The following is a 15823-nucleotide window of genomic DNA, read 5'->3' on the forward strand; positions in this document are numbered from 1 at the left end:
CTCCCATTTTATCCCATACTATACCGCTGGTTTTACACCTATCCTTACTAAAATCCAGTGACTTTCGGTATCGCTTTTTGTTGCTTCAGCGAAGTTCTCTGGTAAATCGTTGTAACCCGCACATAACCTTGTGCCCGCCACTTGATCCATATGTCTCACGCAAAGGCACATAACAACTTTCCCCAGTCTGACTATCACAAACACAACGTATCCAAGCCCGCCACGTCCCGCAATATAAAAAACCGAACGCAACGTCACTATGTAGCCTTAGATCTGAAGTTGCATGTTCCAGACTCTCTCGGCATATCGTCCCATAACGGCCAAAGTTCCGGCCAACACAGCGAAAAACAATGGCTTATACCAAGCATGCCAGAACAACTCGAAAAACCTAGTGTAGAGATTGATACCCAAAAAAGCCAACCCAAAGCCCTTCGTGGTGCCATCATCGTGTTTCATACCATGTACGATGCAGTAGCCCGCGGCCAGTCCGAATATGAGAGACCATACAAACAGCCTACGGTTCTTGTTGTCGTGGGATGGTTTCGGTGTCTTTTTCTTTCTAGAGAAGAGCTCGTCGTCGCCGAAGAGAGAAAGAATCCAGAGTGCGATGAAGAGGTAGAGTAGGCCCCAGATACGCGTGCTCGACCAGAGCGGAACAGTACGCTCCCACCGGCGCATTGTGTATCCCACTCCTGTCAGGCTGAGCCCGAATAGGACGAAGCGCAACGGATATTCCATGTAAATGGAATACGTCGCGAGCGCGTCGCTGTTAACCGTCAGTATTTACTGGTGCTGTGATACATGAACGCGACGCGTTAAGAAGCTTACTGGTAACCCGTGAAGACGCCGAGCCACGTCCCAAGGACAAGTAAAGCAGTAGACCATATCAGGTTGCTTCCCGTCAGCATGCCCGTGGTCCCGTAGACGACAGCAAGCAGCAAAACAATCCAGATTATGACCTCCAGCTGCATGGCGTATTGGTCCTTGTTGGCCTGGATCCGCCTGCCCTTCTCCTCGTCGCTCAAGCCGCTCTCATACGTAAGCTGTCTCCTCTTCTTGGGCGCGCCTAGCCACTCGAACAGCTGCCACGCGGCCACGGCGACGATGAGCCCGCCGAGCGCATGGGCGCTCTCATTTGTCCAGACCTGCAGCGGCTGCTCAAGCTGCCGCAGGTAGCCCCAGTAATGCACCGTGGCGGCCACAGCGGCCGTGCAGAGGCTCCTGATCCAGGCTGGGATGGAGAAGACGCGCCTGATTAGTTTCAAGAAGGCATCGTCGGTGAGAATGCTGAAGATCGCAATGGCTAGGCAGATGATGGCTAGGCGGAAAGAGTATTTTGCAAAGCGCTGCCAGTCAAAGCTGTCTTCGACATTGAGGGTTTCGAGAAGCTGAGAGGCCAGAGAAGATGATACGAGGTGTTGGTTTTTCCATTGTTGGATTGCTGCCTGCACCGCCCGGGCTTGAGAGGACGAGACAGTAAGTTTGGTTTCTGTCATGGGAGACATGGTGAGTCACAAGGAACCCGGGGCTTCCAGGCTGTCTTGCTGTGAAACAAAAGAAGCTTGAACATTCAAAAAGTCAAGCGTAGTAGTAAATATGTTCTAGATGGTGTAAACAGTTGCATCGATGTGGTTTGCACTAATGGCCGTCAGTGTCACAGCATCACGAATCTTGCTTTTGAATCATTCACCGATGTGAGAAATGCAGAGAAATGCAGGGTCGGAAGATTGCTCTACATTCCATTGTTTACAGGGAACGGATTGCAGCTGAGTGTTCAAAAAGCTTGGCATTTGACGTAAACGGTAACACCTAAACCTATTCAACCACGGCCTCAAAGGTCTGGCCTATAAGGTATCCATGCGCACATTCGACCATCTGTAGAACAAGTGACGTGCCTTTTGATCCATGTATGAATTAACATGCAGCTGTACATCTATTCTCTAGACATGGTGCTCGAAGTTCGTTGTCGCGTATCTATCTTTGGTATCTCTATAAACTCCATGCCAACCACATGCAGACTCTCACGGAAACTGAAGGAAAAATTCATATGTCGTGGATGGAAAGGCGGGATCCGTCACGACGATCCCGGAACCATGGGTTAAGCCCAAATCTTCAAGTGTTATCACCAAGTTCGGCCGCGTCAGTTCCTCAAGGTGTGCTTGCGACTGCATATATAGTGACTTCCTGTCGGCTCTGATGCTAGGCTTCTTGAGCTGGGCCATAGGGTTGGTCGCAAGGGAGTCGACAAGCTCTTGCAATGTCCACTTCGGGTCGACTTTGAGCGGCCTCGCCCCTTGTCCACATGCAGGGCAGTCATGCTTCTTCTCGTACTGAAACGTGTTGGTGTAAATACCCTCGGTACCATCATACGACATGAAGTTATCCTGGAGTCCTAACGAGGGCGCTATACCTGTGGCAATCTTTAAAGCCTCCAGGCAACATGAACCGGCAATGATGGCATTGGTGGAGGCGATGGCAGGGATGATGTTCTTGACTGTGCCTTGGGTCAGTGAATAGGTGACACCTGGGATGTTGAACTCGTTGGCGCGTATCGACGCTTTCTCGTACAGCCAGGTAATGTGTTCTGGATCGTCCTTATCCAGAGCAGGAAATGGCTTTTCTTGTTCCCACGCAATGATGTGCGCCCACTCGATACAGTGTTCGGGCTGTCGCGGGATAGTGGCAAGCGTGCAGAGAGGTACGGCTGCTCTTGGGGCATATAGGTCGAGCTGACACTCAACACATGCAGTTATAGTGGGGAGTATCACACGAGTCTGACCCTTGAAGCCTTCAGTGCCGCCGTCGATTAACGGCTTGAGCGACTCCGGGTCATCTTCGTCAACCATGTCTACCAAGGTGCTGTTGATCCATCGTCTGGCTTCTATACTGTCGAGACCACAAACCACGATCTGGAACTGAGCATAGAAGCTGGTGTCGAAGTCTTGTATCTTGCAGGTGTGCGGGGTGATGTTGACACCTTTGACCCGTTTCATGACGAATTCAGCAGCGACAGTGGCCTTGTACTTGCCAACATCGTGTTCCCGGAAGAGGAATTGGCGGTTGAGATTCGATATATCGATGGTGTCTGAACGAACGCGTTACAAATTAACATCGTATTACGATAGACAGCAACAATGTTGTGTCAAGGGAACAAAAGACTTGCCCATGTCTATGACATGTATGTTCTTGAAGCCAGACATGGCCAGGTTCTTCAACATTTCGCAACCCAGGCCACCAGCACCGATGACCAGGATCTTGAAGGTCTCCAGGGGGTCTGGCATGTCCTCGGGAGTCTCGTCATTTTCGTTGAAAGGCCCCTTCGTCTTGCGGATGTGGTTCAAGTATTTCCACCTGGCGACCTCATTGGCGCTACTGGTCGTGTCGACAGCCATGGTTGCGATCCGATTTGCGGTCCAGACGAAAGAATGATTGCGTCCGGTGCCGAGGGCGGGCGTGTTTGCTTGTGGGAATCGAAGGTGGGATGATTAAGAGCTGCCGCTACCCGGGGCAGCTTGGAGCTCATCATGCCTAACCTGAAGCCTGTTGCTGCTAAAGCTTACATCAAAAGGCGGGACAGACAAACGCCAGAAGCTGGGGCTTAACGTTATCTCCGACAAGCTACTGTAAGGCAAGACAGCACTAAAACTAAAGAGTCCCACTGCTGAATAAGTATTCTACAGGCGGCTGCGGCACCAGGTGCGACGGTAACTACGTAGGCAATCCATCGTTATATGGCACACACACCCGACTTTTTGCTTGAGCCTTCCCACGCATACCCACTTTGGTGTCTGCCTCGAAGTGTTCCCGACGGATAAGGCAGTTTATTGGCCTGCTACCAGGTTTGCATGTCAACAAGCCAACTCTGAGTAGTTTGCTATTGCAGGCTCAAAATTGACACCGGTAATTTGGCAAGCATTTTGACTTTGCATGCTACGTACTGCACGCAAGACGTCGAAAGATGAAAAACGCTGAACCACAGCGGTAGCTCCCATCCCTCTACCCACCGGCGCCTCTGCACGTAACCCTGGCCTGGCCCATATACCTCGCGCATCATGGAGGACCTTCTCACACCCCTAAGCCAAACCTATCGGAAGCCTGATCGAGACACTGAGCTTTGGACCCTCTCCGCACCACCTAAAGCTGAGCTGCCTTCACGACCAGACTTCAAGGGTTCATCGCCGGAAGAGGCTCTAGAGACGTTGAGAAGTCAACCTGGCTACGAGGAACTTGTTGTTGTGCTCGACTATCTGCGACGAGGCTTAGAAGGGAAACATGCATTCAATGTTCTTCAGCCGAGTCCTCAGGGAGCACAAATAGTTCATGTACTAGTGGCTGAAATACTGCCCAATTATTGGGCCGTAGTCAAAGAGAACTCTCCAGACAACGAGAGAAACCACGACTTAGATCTCCTGCTCAACTGTCTGCTGAGTGTGACTGGCATCAATGCAACCCTGGCTTCCTTGAAAACTCTGCTGCAACAGATCAAAAGCGACCCCAAAGGCGTCAAGCAGTCGCATTTTAATCTAAACCTTGGTATCGCACTCGACTTCCTTGACCACCTACTCATAGGGAACAATAAAGTACGAAAGATATGGCATGGGGTCAAGTCAAGTGATGAGAATCTTGGCAGAGCTCGGGCACTCCGACAGGAATTCATTTCTCTGATTGCGAGCGGGAAGATCGTGTCCCTATCAGCAGAAGCCGAGGCCATACTCCAAGCGGCCGACAAGCTTGAAAAGCCGTACTGGTTTGCCGATAATAAAAAGTACGTGAAATGGCTGGGAGATAATCTGGTACCATGGATCAGAGTCGACGGAGACAATGCCGTCAGAATCTGCGCCGACGTGTTCACGCGGGCATTGAAACTAGGACACGCAGGTGAGTCGCTCAACGCTTGGAAGAGTTCCTTTGCTGATTATAATGTCAGACACACTGGTTGAGCCTCTGTACGAAGCACTGATCTTACAAGATGAAAGACCACAATTCTTTTCACAATTGCTTGACCACATACCTCAACTCGATCAACGCAAAGTTTTGGGTGTCGTCTTGAAAGTCCTTAGTTCTCGGCTAGACAATGACATCGATGAGTCCACCGAGGACTGTCCCTTGATATGGGCTGCAGCTGGTGTCTTGGATGCGGTTGTAGGAGCAAGCGAAGTCCGTAAAGGCCACCTCGTAGCCTGGCTTACAGATGCCACTGGAGCAGGTCTAGGCGAAAGCTGCGGCATCAGAAGGGCTGCTGTAGCTGTCTTGGGTGGAAATAAGGAAAGGGTCACCACCGTGCTAGAAAAGAGTCTTAACCAATTTGGAGACCAGCTGTACGTCAAGCATTCACCTATACTACAACAAGAAGGTAAGACCTGAAATGCACAAAAAGAAAAAAGAATATTGCTGATTGTCAGCGCAGCGCATGCTCAGGTTCTGTTATTGAGTGCCGGCTATGTATACAGAATCTCGCCAATTAAGCTCACCATACTTCTCCGCACTGGCAGCTATCTAAATGCCATATCCAATCGAATTGGTGCGTCTCAGGATAGAGCCAAGTTCCTCGGCATGGTAGTCGGCGAAGCTTTGTCCGGCATGGTCCATGGTGGAGATCAGAAATTAGATTTCAAGATGGATGAAATGAGCTCAGACGATGCGAAGTGGTATAAATCTCTGCTCCTTATTTCTGATGAAATTGGACCCATAAGCCCTTTGAGAGTCCAAGATGTCTCAGAGAAGCCGCCCACAGAAGCTCATAAGTCAATCAGCTCCACGCAGAAAACATCGATACGTGTGCCACAATCAGCGCCGAAGTCAGGCTTCATCATCGAAGAAATCGAAGACGATGAAGAAGAGGAGGACGATGACCTTGTCCCTTACGGCAAACCAGACTCGGATGCGGAAGACTCTGATGACGATCCAACACTTATCAGCAGGGATAAGCCCAAGGCGCCTGTCTATATTCGAGATCTAATCGCACTCTTCCGAGATACTGAGAACTATGATCGCCAGAAGCTAGCTTTGGCTACAGCTCCTATTCTGATTCGGCGAAAAGCCAATTACGGAACTGAAGTAAGCTCACATGCTGAAGAGCTTGCGACGCTGCTGGTGGGCCTCTCCGATAAGTACGACCTCGATGACTTTGATAGTCAACGCCAGCAAGGGATGGTGGCCATTATTGTCGCGCAGCCTCAGAAAATGGGCCGGTGGTTTGCCAAGACGTTTTTCGATGGGGACTACTCCCTTTCTCAGCGCGCATCTATCCTCATTGCTCTCGGGCTGAGTGGCCGAGAGATAGCTGGTTACGAGACGTCTGATTACTCATCGGTATCTTCGTTTCCGTCCAAACAACTACCTAGCAAAGCAGAAAAACACTATATCATGTCACCCTCTTCTAACAAATATACCTCAACACCATCGAACCTGAAAGCGCTTCCCGCCAATGCCCTAGACAATATTTCTCAGTCTCTCTCACAAACATTCTTGGCACCACTAGCGGCAGAAGCAGCGGACGCAGCAACTGGACCAAACGCACTGAAGCTTTCGACCTTTACCTCGCGACTGCAAGACCCTTCCAAAGTGAAACCGGGATCTGCCATCAAGAAGACCGGAATCCGTAGCATACCTAACACCACGGCCCAGATCATCGCCACAAACTTCTTCTTCCCTCTGACCTCACGCTTCCTTGCCGCGCTGCACTCGCCCTCGGCTGCGATGCGCGGTATTCTCTTCCAGCCATACCTGCTCACCGTATACCTGAAGACGCTGTCGCTACTCCTCCACGCCGCGGGCCCTTCGACCCTGGCGCTCCCACAGATGACGTCCGAGTTCTGGGATCTGCTGCTGGGCGTTCGAGCGCAGTGCGTTGGCGAACAGGGGGTCACCCAGGCTGTTCTCTTCGGCCTCATGGCGCTCCTGGATGTCAACGAGGGCGACATGCGGGGCCTCTGTGAACAACACGGCCGAAAGGTCGTGGAGAGCGTGGAGTGGGTCAGTGGCGTGTTTGACCGCACCAGAGGGGGAGACCAGGGAGGCGACGGAGAGGAGAATCGGGTCAAGATGATGGCGGCGGGTATCTTGATCAGGCTCCGGGAGGCGGTGGAAAAGTACAGGAGGTTGTTGATGGGTGATATGATAGATGTAGCTTAGTTAGTCCACGAAGACTTCAAAGGGAGACATGATGAGTGAAAACCTGGCATTCGTGCTTTTCCGAGCACTTTTCAATACAAATACTAATCGTGGCTGAAAATTACTCGTGCGGTTCTGATACCGTGATTACAAGTGCCTCGTTCATGATTGAATCCATAGCCATTCGTGCGTCTTTGGCACTTCAAATGCAATTGCCCGTTCCACCGGTTACAAAACCAGTATCCATTCGACATTTCTAAAACAGCTGCTTGCTCATGAGCGAACCCATCTCGTCTTCAAACCATTACTCTAACAAAATCTGAACGCCAGCAGACTTCCCGACCCGCCAACTTCCATTTCTTCATCCCCGAGCTGATATTCCATGCCAGATCAGTCGGCGGGATTTCCTATATCCTCCTCACTGATTCGGCCCGCCGAGATGCGGCTTGATCGTCTCGGCTCAAGCTCAGCTACTTGCTGACCAATGATGGTCAGATGCTCGGATAGCGAAGACACGAGCCGGCGCATCTCCTCCGTGACCTCGGACGTCGACGCAGTGCCTTCCATGATACTGGCCGCGGGGGGTGCTACCGGGATTATAGTGGCTGCTCCGTTCGACCTTGCCTGGTTGCGCTGCATCGACGTGGTGTAGTCGCTGTTGTCTGGATGGATGTACGTCTGCGAGGCATCTGACATGTTGGGCTGGTGTCGCATTGTCTGTTGGAATATCGGCTCCGGCTCGTCCGGCGCGGCGAGCGTGGCATACTGAGATGCATCCGAAACATAGATGGACGGTTCACGTTGAGTAAAGGTCGCGGGGGCGTAGAGAGATGGCTCGCGTTGGGTGAAGGCTGCGGGAACATAGATAGAAGGCTCACGTTCGGTGAAGGAGGCGGGAGCATATACCGAGGCGTGTCGTTCCAGCTCGAAGGGGTTGCCGCCGCCTCCCATCTCGGAGCCCGTCATTGAGGGAACATCGGAGTTGGCTGTAGATGGTCGCGTGTACTCGGCCATGCCAAAGTCAACCAAGCTTTCGTCCAGATCGATAAGAGTGGTCGGGCGTGCGTACTTGGGCATCTCAGAATACTTCGGTATCTCAGGATCGACCAAACCCTCGTCTAGGTCGATAAGTGAAGATACAGACATGCGATCGTTAGTTGATCTCGGCATTTGAAGCTCATAGCCTTGTGACGGTAGACCAAGTGGCTCCGTCTGCTGGTGGATCAGTGGAGGTCGCCTATCCTCACTATCAAATGTGAAATTGGTGATCTCTGCACTAGCGGACGCAGGTGGTATTACAGTCGGCCACTGCCAGTCAGGTCCTGGTCTTGTGTTGTTGAGCTCTGCTGGATCAGAAAGAGGCGCTCTGCTGTATTGTGGGTCTGTGGCGCCGGAGAACGACCAATTGTTATTCATGGAACCACGGGGGCCAGGACGAGCAACAGGGCCTGCTCTTATGGTATCCAATGATGCGAATTGTGACAAGTCATCAACTCCAAGGGACGCATCAAGGTCAATAAGGCTTTCTCTGAGTGTCGAGTGTAAGTTGTCATCTCTCAAGGGAAGGTCGGAGGTGGACGGCGGTGGTGGCATAGGCACAAGACCATAGTAGGCTTGTGAGTTCTCGTTGTAGTTGGATATTGTGTTCGGATCAAACACCTTCTCGAGAGGTGCTTTGATGGCATTGAGAACTTGAGGAGGTGGTCGACGACGTCCCTTAGGCTTCGGCTTTTGTGTCTCATCATTGAAGCCAGCGGGAAAATCCACTTGGGAACCATAAACGTTGCGAACAGCGTCGAAATCAGTGACTCCATTTGGGTTATCATGAATTTGTTGATCGAACGCCAGAGTTGTACTAAAGTTCCACTCATCTGCCATGGAGGTTGAGGAGAGGTCTGCATCGCTAGGACCTTGAGCTCCGATAAGGGGGTTGAACAATGACTTCCTGCTGTTGCCACGCTGCTCCCATAGTTTGTATGCTCTTACAAGCGACGCAAGTGACGATGTCGGGTATTGGTCTTCTGTGCCGTTTATATATGGATGACTCTGGATCTGTTTAATGGTTGGCCGATGCTTGGGTGATTCTACTAAGCAAAAAGCGACGAGGCTCCTTAGCTCATCAGAGTACTGGGCGCCTTCCAACCGTGGGATGTGCTCTCTGAGGAAGCCACCAAATTGGGGCAATCCTACCGGTGCTCCTACGTTCGGTGGAAGCCCAGATGCGATCTCGTACACCATGGATCCGAAAGCCCAAATATCGACCTCGGTTCCGTAAGAGGCGTTGGCATCGAAGAGTTCAGGTGCCATCCAATGAGGGGTACCGATAAAGGTAGACCGCTTGTCGAATTTGCTTTCCATCATGCCTGCCACACCAAAATCGCATAGTTGTACGCCACCATCCTCCGTGACCAGAACGTTGGCGCATTTGATGTCTCGATGAATAATGCCCTGCTTGTGAACCCAAAAGATAGCAACGGCCACCTCTCGCAGTATGGGGATAATCCATTTCTCTTGCAGACCACCGGGTGCCGTCGGTTTCATGAGGGTAGCGACACTTCCACCGGCACAATATTCGGTAACCATCCACATCGAGCGGCCCACGGGCAAAGCTTCCAGGACGTAGTTGATGTTCTGTGCCCCGCCCTCGCGCAACACTTGTAACGCGTTGACCTCTTTCAGGAACTCGGAATAGGTGTCGGCGAGCTTTGGATCGACGGTATCACTTTCGTCGACATCAATAATCTTGACGGCAACCACCTTCCCGTCATTGGCGCCCGTGGCCTTGTAGACGCGGCCGAAGGAGCCCTTGCCGATCAGCTCGGTGAGCTCATAGTCGGGGGCAGGCTTGCCGGAATCTTGGCACTCCTTTTCCACAATCGCCTGCATCTTCCGAGCATCTTCTTCAGCTTTGCCCCTAGCCTGGGGCCAAGGGACTTCGAGGCCGACCATCTTGGTTTCTTGCTGGAAGGTAGTGTTAGCGAGTTGAGTAGTGGAGTCATCGGGGAAAGGGAACGAGAAATAAGCGAAGAATAAGGAATAACATGCGCATAAGCACAGGCTTCTACATGGAAAAGGCAAAAAATCTTACCAAAGAAACTTGTTCTAGAAAAGACTTCTTCCCTAGCTGAATAGAAAGAAGGATCCCAGGGGAAAATAAAAATCAAATTGGTTGCACGGGGTATATGGTTCTATAAAAGAATCTAAGGGTTCCATCAAGAATACGGGCTTCCTTGACGATATACCATTGACGTGTCGTGGGCGTGAGGATGTTGCCAGTAAGCTATACATTATAAATAATGTACTATTCAGTGTATTTCGAATTGTTCCATCATGAATGTAACAAAGAACTTAGTCGAACATGGCGCTCGCCAGCAGATGGTTGATTCAGTTGTGAGTTACCCATCGAGTAGGGTAGAACGAGAAATATCCACTTGGACTCTGCTGTAATCTCTTTGTGCAACTTGGGGGTAGTATATAGATAGGTAGGCGAAGGGGAAAAGGATTGAAGCATCAATACCACTTGCACTTGCCTCGTCTGTGGCTGCGAGCCTGACGCCCACGTCTGATCGTCTAGTTCTTGGCCGAACATGGCTTCGTGTTGCCTGCGTCGGGTTTCCGACAGGCCATGGGTGCCAAAACAGCGAAAAGCCATTGCCAGGATATATCGTGGAACAGGAGCGAATGTAGGAATGAGAATTGGCCATGCGAGGCCATCGCGAAAAGCGACGGCAACAAATAAAACGCCATGCTTACCACGGTGGTCGAATGCAGTTGTCAACCGCTAGCGCAGTTTTATAGTGTTGCGTTGAGGTTGTAGAGTTGTCGAAATAATGACCAGCTCGTAAACACAATGTACCCTCAAGCTGTGCAAGTAAACCCCTATCAAGCAAATTCCGCCGCAGATTGCCCACGCCCGGCGTCGAAAATGATCTCCGAAAATATCGGATGCGTCTACCAGATCCCTCACACCTTGATCTGAGCTTTGATTGTCTCCGAAACCGTTGATGTTGAAGTTCCAGCGTTGTCCGAGTTTAGATGCCCAGCATCAATGATGAGTGAAGCAATTCCCAGCTTGACGCATGAGCCGACACGCTTGAGGTTGAAGTGTGGAATTAGCTGTTGAGGCTAGCCACTTTAGCTCAAACTACTGGAGAAGCCCCTGCACAGCCTGCCAATCAAATTTCATAAAACTCAAGCACAGGCCCCAGATCCCAATGCTGGCTCCAGGAGAGTCTAGGCTACATTTGTACTGTCTTGTGTAAGATAACTTAGCTGCGGTACACAAGACAGCTGGCAAACACTGGAGTATATTGGACTTCGGTGAGATTGTGAAATGAAAGTATTAACAGGATCTTACAGGTTTTCCATACTGCACAACCTACCTTATTACTTGTTCATAATGATACTTAGGTGATTATTCTTTTGTCAGGTCATTCGGAGAAATCTTTGTTACAGACAACTGTCAGACAGTTGAGACATATGTAGGCTTTGCGGGCTCACACAGGGTACAGTCTGGTCCAACAGAGTGTATACGTTTGAGATAGCCCTTGAGAACGTATGTGACAGTTAACAGTCTGATGCCAGATACAGTCGCACGAATCAACAGTTAGGTTTCAATCACACGGGATCATGACAAGCACTGGAAGTCCATGGTGTTTTTGTGATGATGACCACAGATGCCTGGCATGACGTTATGGGGTCTCTATGATTTGGTACTACATTAAGCTGCTCCGGCCACCGATTTCCATGCTCCCTTGACCGTCGCGCATCTCACCACTTCGTCCTACAACGAATTCGTGATAAATTCTTGCGAGCCTATTTCGCTCTTGGGAGCTGATACTAGCTCTTGTTTCTTCCAGTGCTTTGATCACATGTTTCCAGCCTATAACGACCTCGCCAGTGCTCTCTTTGGGTTCGTTTCTTTTGCCATCATAGTTGCCATTCGGCAAACCACCAAAACCTTTTTGCGATTGCTTCGCCCTTTTCCGCGCTAGCTTGATCTCTTGCAACTTTGTGGTAATGGCAGCGTTTTGAGCAAGTTCAGATGATCTATTGTAACCCTTGGCTGCTCGCTCTTGTTCCTCAGCCAATGCTTCTACAGCACCGTACCGGAATTGGACGAAGTTCCGTGGTCTGGTTATGTCACCAGTTTTTGGAGCGGCGGACTGTCTAGATTTGCTTGAGGGCTGGAGATCTATGTCGCTCAGGACATCATGAATTGCTTCGAGTTGTGCGTTGCTAATGAGAGCTTGTAAATCCGCACCAGTGAACCCTTCGGTCCTGCGACCTAATTCGCGCAGTGCGTCTTGGGAGCCCAAAACTTCTTGTGACAACTTCACCTTGGATGCAAGTGCTTGAAGAATATCAACGCGCTCGGCAGCGTCGGGGAAATCGCACAGCAAGCTTTTGTCCAACCGGCCAGGTCTCAGAAGTGCTGGATCAATAAGGTCGGGGCGCGAAGTAGCAGCAAGAACGTATACACCACTTAGTCCTTCTGCACCGTCCATCTGTGTCAGAAGCTGATTGACTACGCGATCGGTGACACCTGTAGAATCGTGGCCACGCTTCGGAGCGATCGAATCGAATTCATCGAAGAAAAGAACACAGGGTTTGGCAGCGCTGGCTCGCTCGAACAAATCACGAACACTTTTCTCGGACGCACCAATGTACTTGTTAAGGATTTCGGGGCCCTTGACACTGATGAAGTTAAGACCACATTCGCCAGCGACAGCCGATGCGAGAAGCGTCTTTCCGCATCCAGGGTAGCCGTATAAGAGCAGACCGGAACGTAGGCGCAGGGGACACTGCGCAAAGATAGGTGCATACTTCGTAGGGTATTGGAGTGTCTCAAGGAGGATACGCCGTGTTTCCGTGAGACCACCAATCGAGGAAAACGTCGTGGTTGACGACTGAAGGGTTACATTCCGAAGAGAGGCTGGGGTAAAGCCCTTAAGAGCATTATCGATATCGACACGACTGAGCTGGACCACGTCGAATGATTTGTTGGACGGGTTCTCGCTGACAGAACGTATCAAAGCTTCGTTGCGGGCTCTTGAAATTAACAGGATTAAATCTCCAGGCATATAGCCATCAGTCTCGCCTGCAATATCGAGGAAATCCACCTCAGGGTCAAGAAGAAAGCCTTCCGTGTTTTGCTTCGTCAATGAATTCTTCCGGCTAGTCTGACTGCCGCCGCCATCCATCCATGTTCCGCTATCCTCGCGGCTGTCACTTCCGTCGGCCGTCGTTGGACGACTATGATCCGTATCGTATGTGCGCGGTGCACTTGGAGATACGGTATACTGGCCCATCACAGCCTCCACTACCCGCCTCCGAGCATCTTTGTCAGGTGCTTTGAGGTCTACAATCTCGCGCACGACATGGCCCCCTATGATCACATTGTTGAGGGAATCCTTGCCTTGCGCGGTTGCAAGAAGCACAACGTTGCTACCGCGCGTGCAGTATTGACGTACTATTGAGCAGATGATCTCGCTGATCTGCCGGCTTCTGCCGTTGTCGTTGCCCACTTGAAGTTCAGTTTCTGTAGGGCAGAGCTTATCGAGATCATCTAAAATAACAATTGCTTTGCCACCAAGTCGTGCGCCCCAACTGGCTCTCATGAAGACTCGACTAAGGCTCTGTTTGATAGTAGAGACCCTACTCTCATCATTGACAAGCCGTCGGCAAGGGAAATAGGTCGTGTGGAAAAGATAGTCGCGCCGTAAAGTCTTAGCCAGGGACTTTGCCACGGATGATTTGCCGGAGCCTAAAGCGCCAGACAATAGCACAGAAGACATATGTGACAAATGCGACTTGACGTTGGCTAGGAGAGAATCAATGCCGACCAATATTGAACTAGAATCAGGTTCTCCAGCTTCCTGTTCGCTCTCATCCAACCATGTCGGCCTGGCTATAGGAGCCTGGACATCGAGTGGTACCTGCTTTTCTGATGCGAGGCACCAGCTTAGCGGTTCTTTTGACCCGGTATTTATTATCGGTGGATCAAGCTTGATGATGCCGCCTTCCCAGCCTTGTGGTACTTCAATGCCTTCGTGTACGGGAAGAATCATGCCATCAGTCAGAGGTCCGGTCAGTAGTCCTTTACTGCTAGCACCATTATAGATGCGGGTAATCATCTTGGCAGCCTCTTCTTTCTCGGCTTTAGATTCTCCACCAAATCGGAGACCTTCTGCGATCTTCGCGTTAGCACATTGAAACGGATAGATCTTCAGTTGCTGGATAGTGCTCCGCGAGGTTGGTTGAGGGGCAGGCTCAACCTTGACTACGCCTCCCACCATGCCCGTGCACCCGAGAGAAGCAGACAGAGCAGAGGACAGAGCTACACTTTGGCTATCAGGAGGATCATCCCATGGTCGCAGATGTACGATCATTTTCTCGCTGGCTTTGACAGATTCCACCGTAACAGCCGCCTCTTGTTGCTGTTTCTGCGGATCCACGGGTGGCTGAAGACCAGCGGGCTTGAGGATGTTAACCGCAGCATAGTTGACGCCTCTAAAGTCTTTTGACAACAACAAGTCCCTATCAACCCATATACTCAGGTCCTGGTCGTTGCTGATATCGTCGTCAAACCATTCGTCGCAAAGTTTCCGCTCGATACCTCTGAGGAACAGTGCCGGTTTCTTTTCTTCGCGAGCACTCTTCCTTCTCATTGTACTCGCTGAGCTCTTGCCACTTCTTCTGGAGGTGCCTCCGACACTACGGCTTTCGCGACCAGATTTTGACGGTTTCGCTCGTGTCTTGGGCGCAACAATAACCTCGGCATCGGGGGCGATTTTGACGAAAGGGACATCTGCAGTGGGTGCAGGTTCGAGCGACAGCACTTTGACATTGGCGGTGGAAGTTGGCGATAAATGTAACGTCAGGGGGTGTGGCGACGGCGACAGTCCTTGGCCAGGCGCGTAGTTTGGATTTGGCAGTGCGCGTATCTGCGAAAGCATGTTGAGTTCCAGAAAAGTCGCATGGAGTTCTATGATCTCCCAGTCCTCAGGCGTGAGAGGCTCGATGTTCACTGTATGGGCAAGCGGGGGGTCGACATGAATGATAGCCATGACCTTCTGACCATCGCTGAGTCCTATGGTCGAGGCCAGTGTAGCGTCTATCTCGACGGAAGCGACTTCCTGGTCTCTGCCACTGCTGCCACGTGCTCCATTGATGCCATCGCGACCAACAAGAGAAGCAATCTTTCGCTTGCTGGGCATGCCAGTCCATCCTACGTAAATCGAACGCTGGGATGAGGCACCATTGGCTTGCGCCGAACCGTTGGCGGGGGCAGCTCTGTAGTTGAGTTCGACGACAACATTTTGGGCCGGCGTGTTGATATTGACAAGCAAGGAGACCAGTGAAGAGGGGAGGTTCACCAAACAGTTCTTGAGGTGAACGAGAGAGATCTCGGCTGCAGTGGATTGGGCATTCTTTCGAGGAGCCATCATTGGCTATGATGAGGTAGTACAGCGCAGGAAATCTACAATCATGAGGGCATCAATCCCAATTTCGCAAACGCCTGGACCGGCTGATCATGAGCTTTCCCCAGACTGCAGGAGCTTAGCCCCAGAGTGGGCTTAGCATGTGCCGCAGCCGAGGCAGTGATTTGACCCGACACCGACACCGATACCGACAGTGCGTCTCGTCTCGAGTTTAGGGGGGGGGCGCCTGTTGGGAAATGCTTCTGTGCTCTGAGCTGAGCTCTAAG

The 15823-nt window shown here is 51.2% G+C and overlaps 5 protein-coding genes across 5 annotated transcripts; 1 reads left to right on the plus strand and 4 right to left on the minus strand.

Annotated features, from left to right (window-relative positions):
* Positions 1-267: 267 nt before the first annotated feature.
* Positions 268-1505, minus strand: BKA67DRAFT_538631 (uncharacterized protein; the record flags this gene model as incomplete). The annotated part of the gene is made up of 2 exons (XM_046100492.1): positions 268-766; positions 829-1505. The coding sequence occupies 2 exons, from the start codon at positions 1503-1505 to the stop codon at positions 268-270; spliced, it is 1176 nt and encodes a 391-aa protein (XP_045955116.1).
* A 257-nt stretch (positions 1506-1762) lies between these two features.
* Positions 1763-3525, minus strand: BKA67DRAFT_575338 (uncharacterized protein). The gene is made up of 2 exons (XM_046103496.1): positions 3164-3525; positions 1763-3085 (listed from the first exon to the last, which is right to left on the minus strand). The coding sequence occupies exons 1-2, from the start codon at positions 3390-3392 to the stop codon at positions 2022-2024; spliced, it is 1293 nt and encodes a 430-aa protein (XP_045955117.1). The 5' UTR covers positions 3393-3525; the 3' UTR covers positions 1763-2021.
* A 527-nt stretch (positions 3526-4052) lies between these two features.
* Positions 4053-7134, plus strand: BKA67DRAFT_538633 (telomere length regulation protein-domain-containing protein; the record flags this gene model as incomplete). Its single annotated transcript, XM_046100493.1, has 3 exons — positions 4053-4878; positions 4928-5353; positions 5408-7134. 3 exons carry the CDS (start codon positions 4053-4055, stop codon positions 7132-7134), a joined length of 2979 nt encoding a protein of 992 aa, XP_045955118.1.
* A 369-nt stretch (positions 7135-7503) lies between these two features.
* BKA67DRAFT_594121 (kinase-like domain-containing protein) lies at positions 7504-10062 on the minus strand (the record flags this gene model as incomplete). Its single annotated transcript, XM_046105019.1, has 2 exons — positions 7504-8143; positions 8201-10062. The coding sequence occupies 2 exons, from the start codon at positions 10060-10062 to the stop codon at positions 7504-7506; spliced, it is 2502 nt and encodes an 833-aa protein (XP_045955119.1).
* A 1489-nt stretch (positions 10063-11551) lies between these two features.
* BKA67DRAFT_627727 (P-loop containing nucleoside triphosphate hydrolase protein) lies at positions 11552-15798 on the minus strand. Its single transcript, XM_046105563.1, has one exon. It carries the CDS (start codon positions 15561-15563, stop codon positions 11829-11831), a length of 3735 nt encoding a protein of 1244 aa, XP_045955120.1. The 5' UTR covers positions 15564-15798; the 3' UTR covers positions 11552-11828.
* Positions 15799-15823: the final 25 nt, after the last annotated feature.

The sequence above is a fragment of the Truncatella angustata genome, assembly GCF_020726525.1.
Source record: "Truncatella angustata strain MPI-SDFR-AT-0073 chromosome Unknown BKA67scaffold_7, whole genome shotgun sequence".
NCBI classification, from domain to species: Eukaryota; Fungi; Ascomycota; class Sordariomycetes; order Amphisphaeriales; family Sporocadaceae; genus Truncatella; species Truncatella angustata.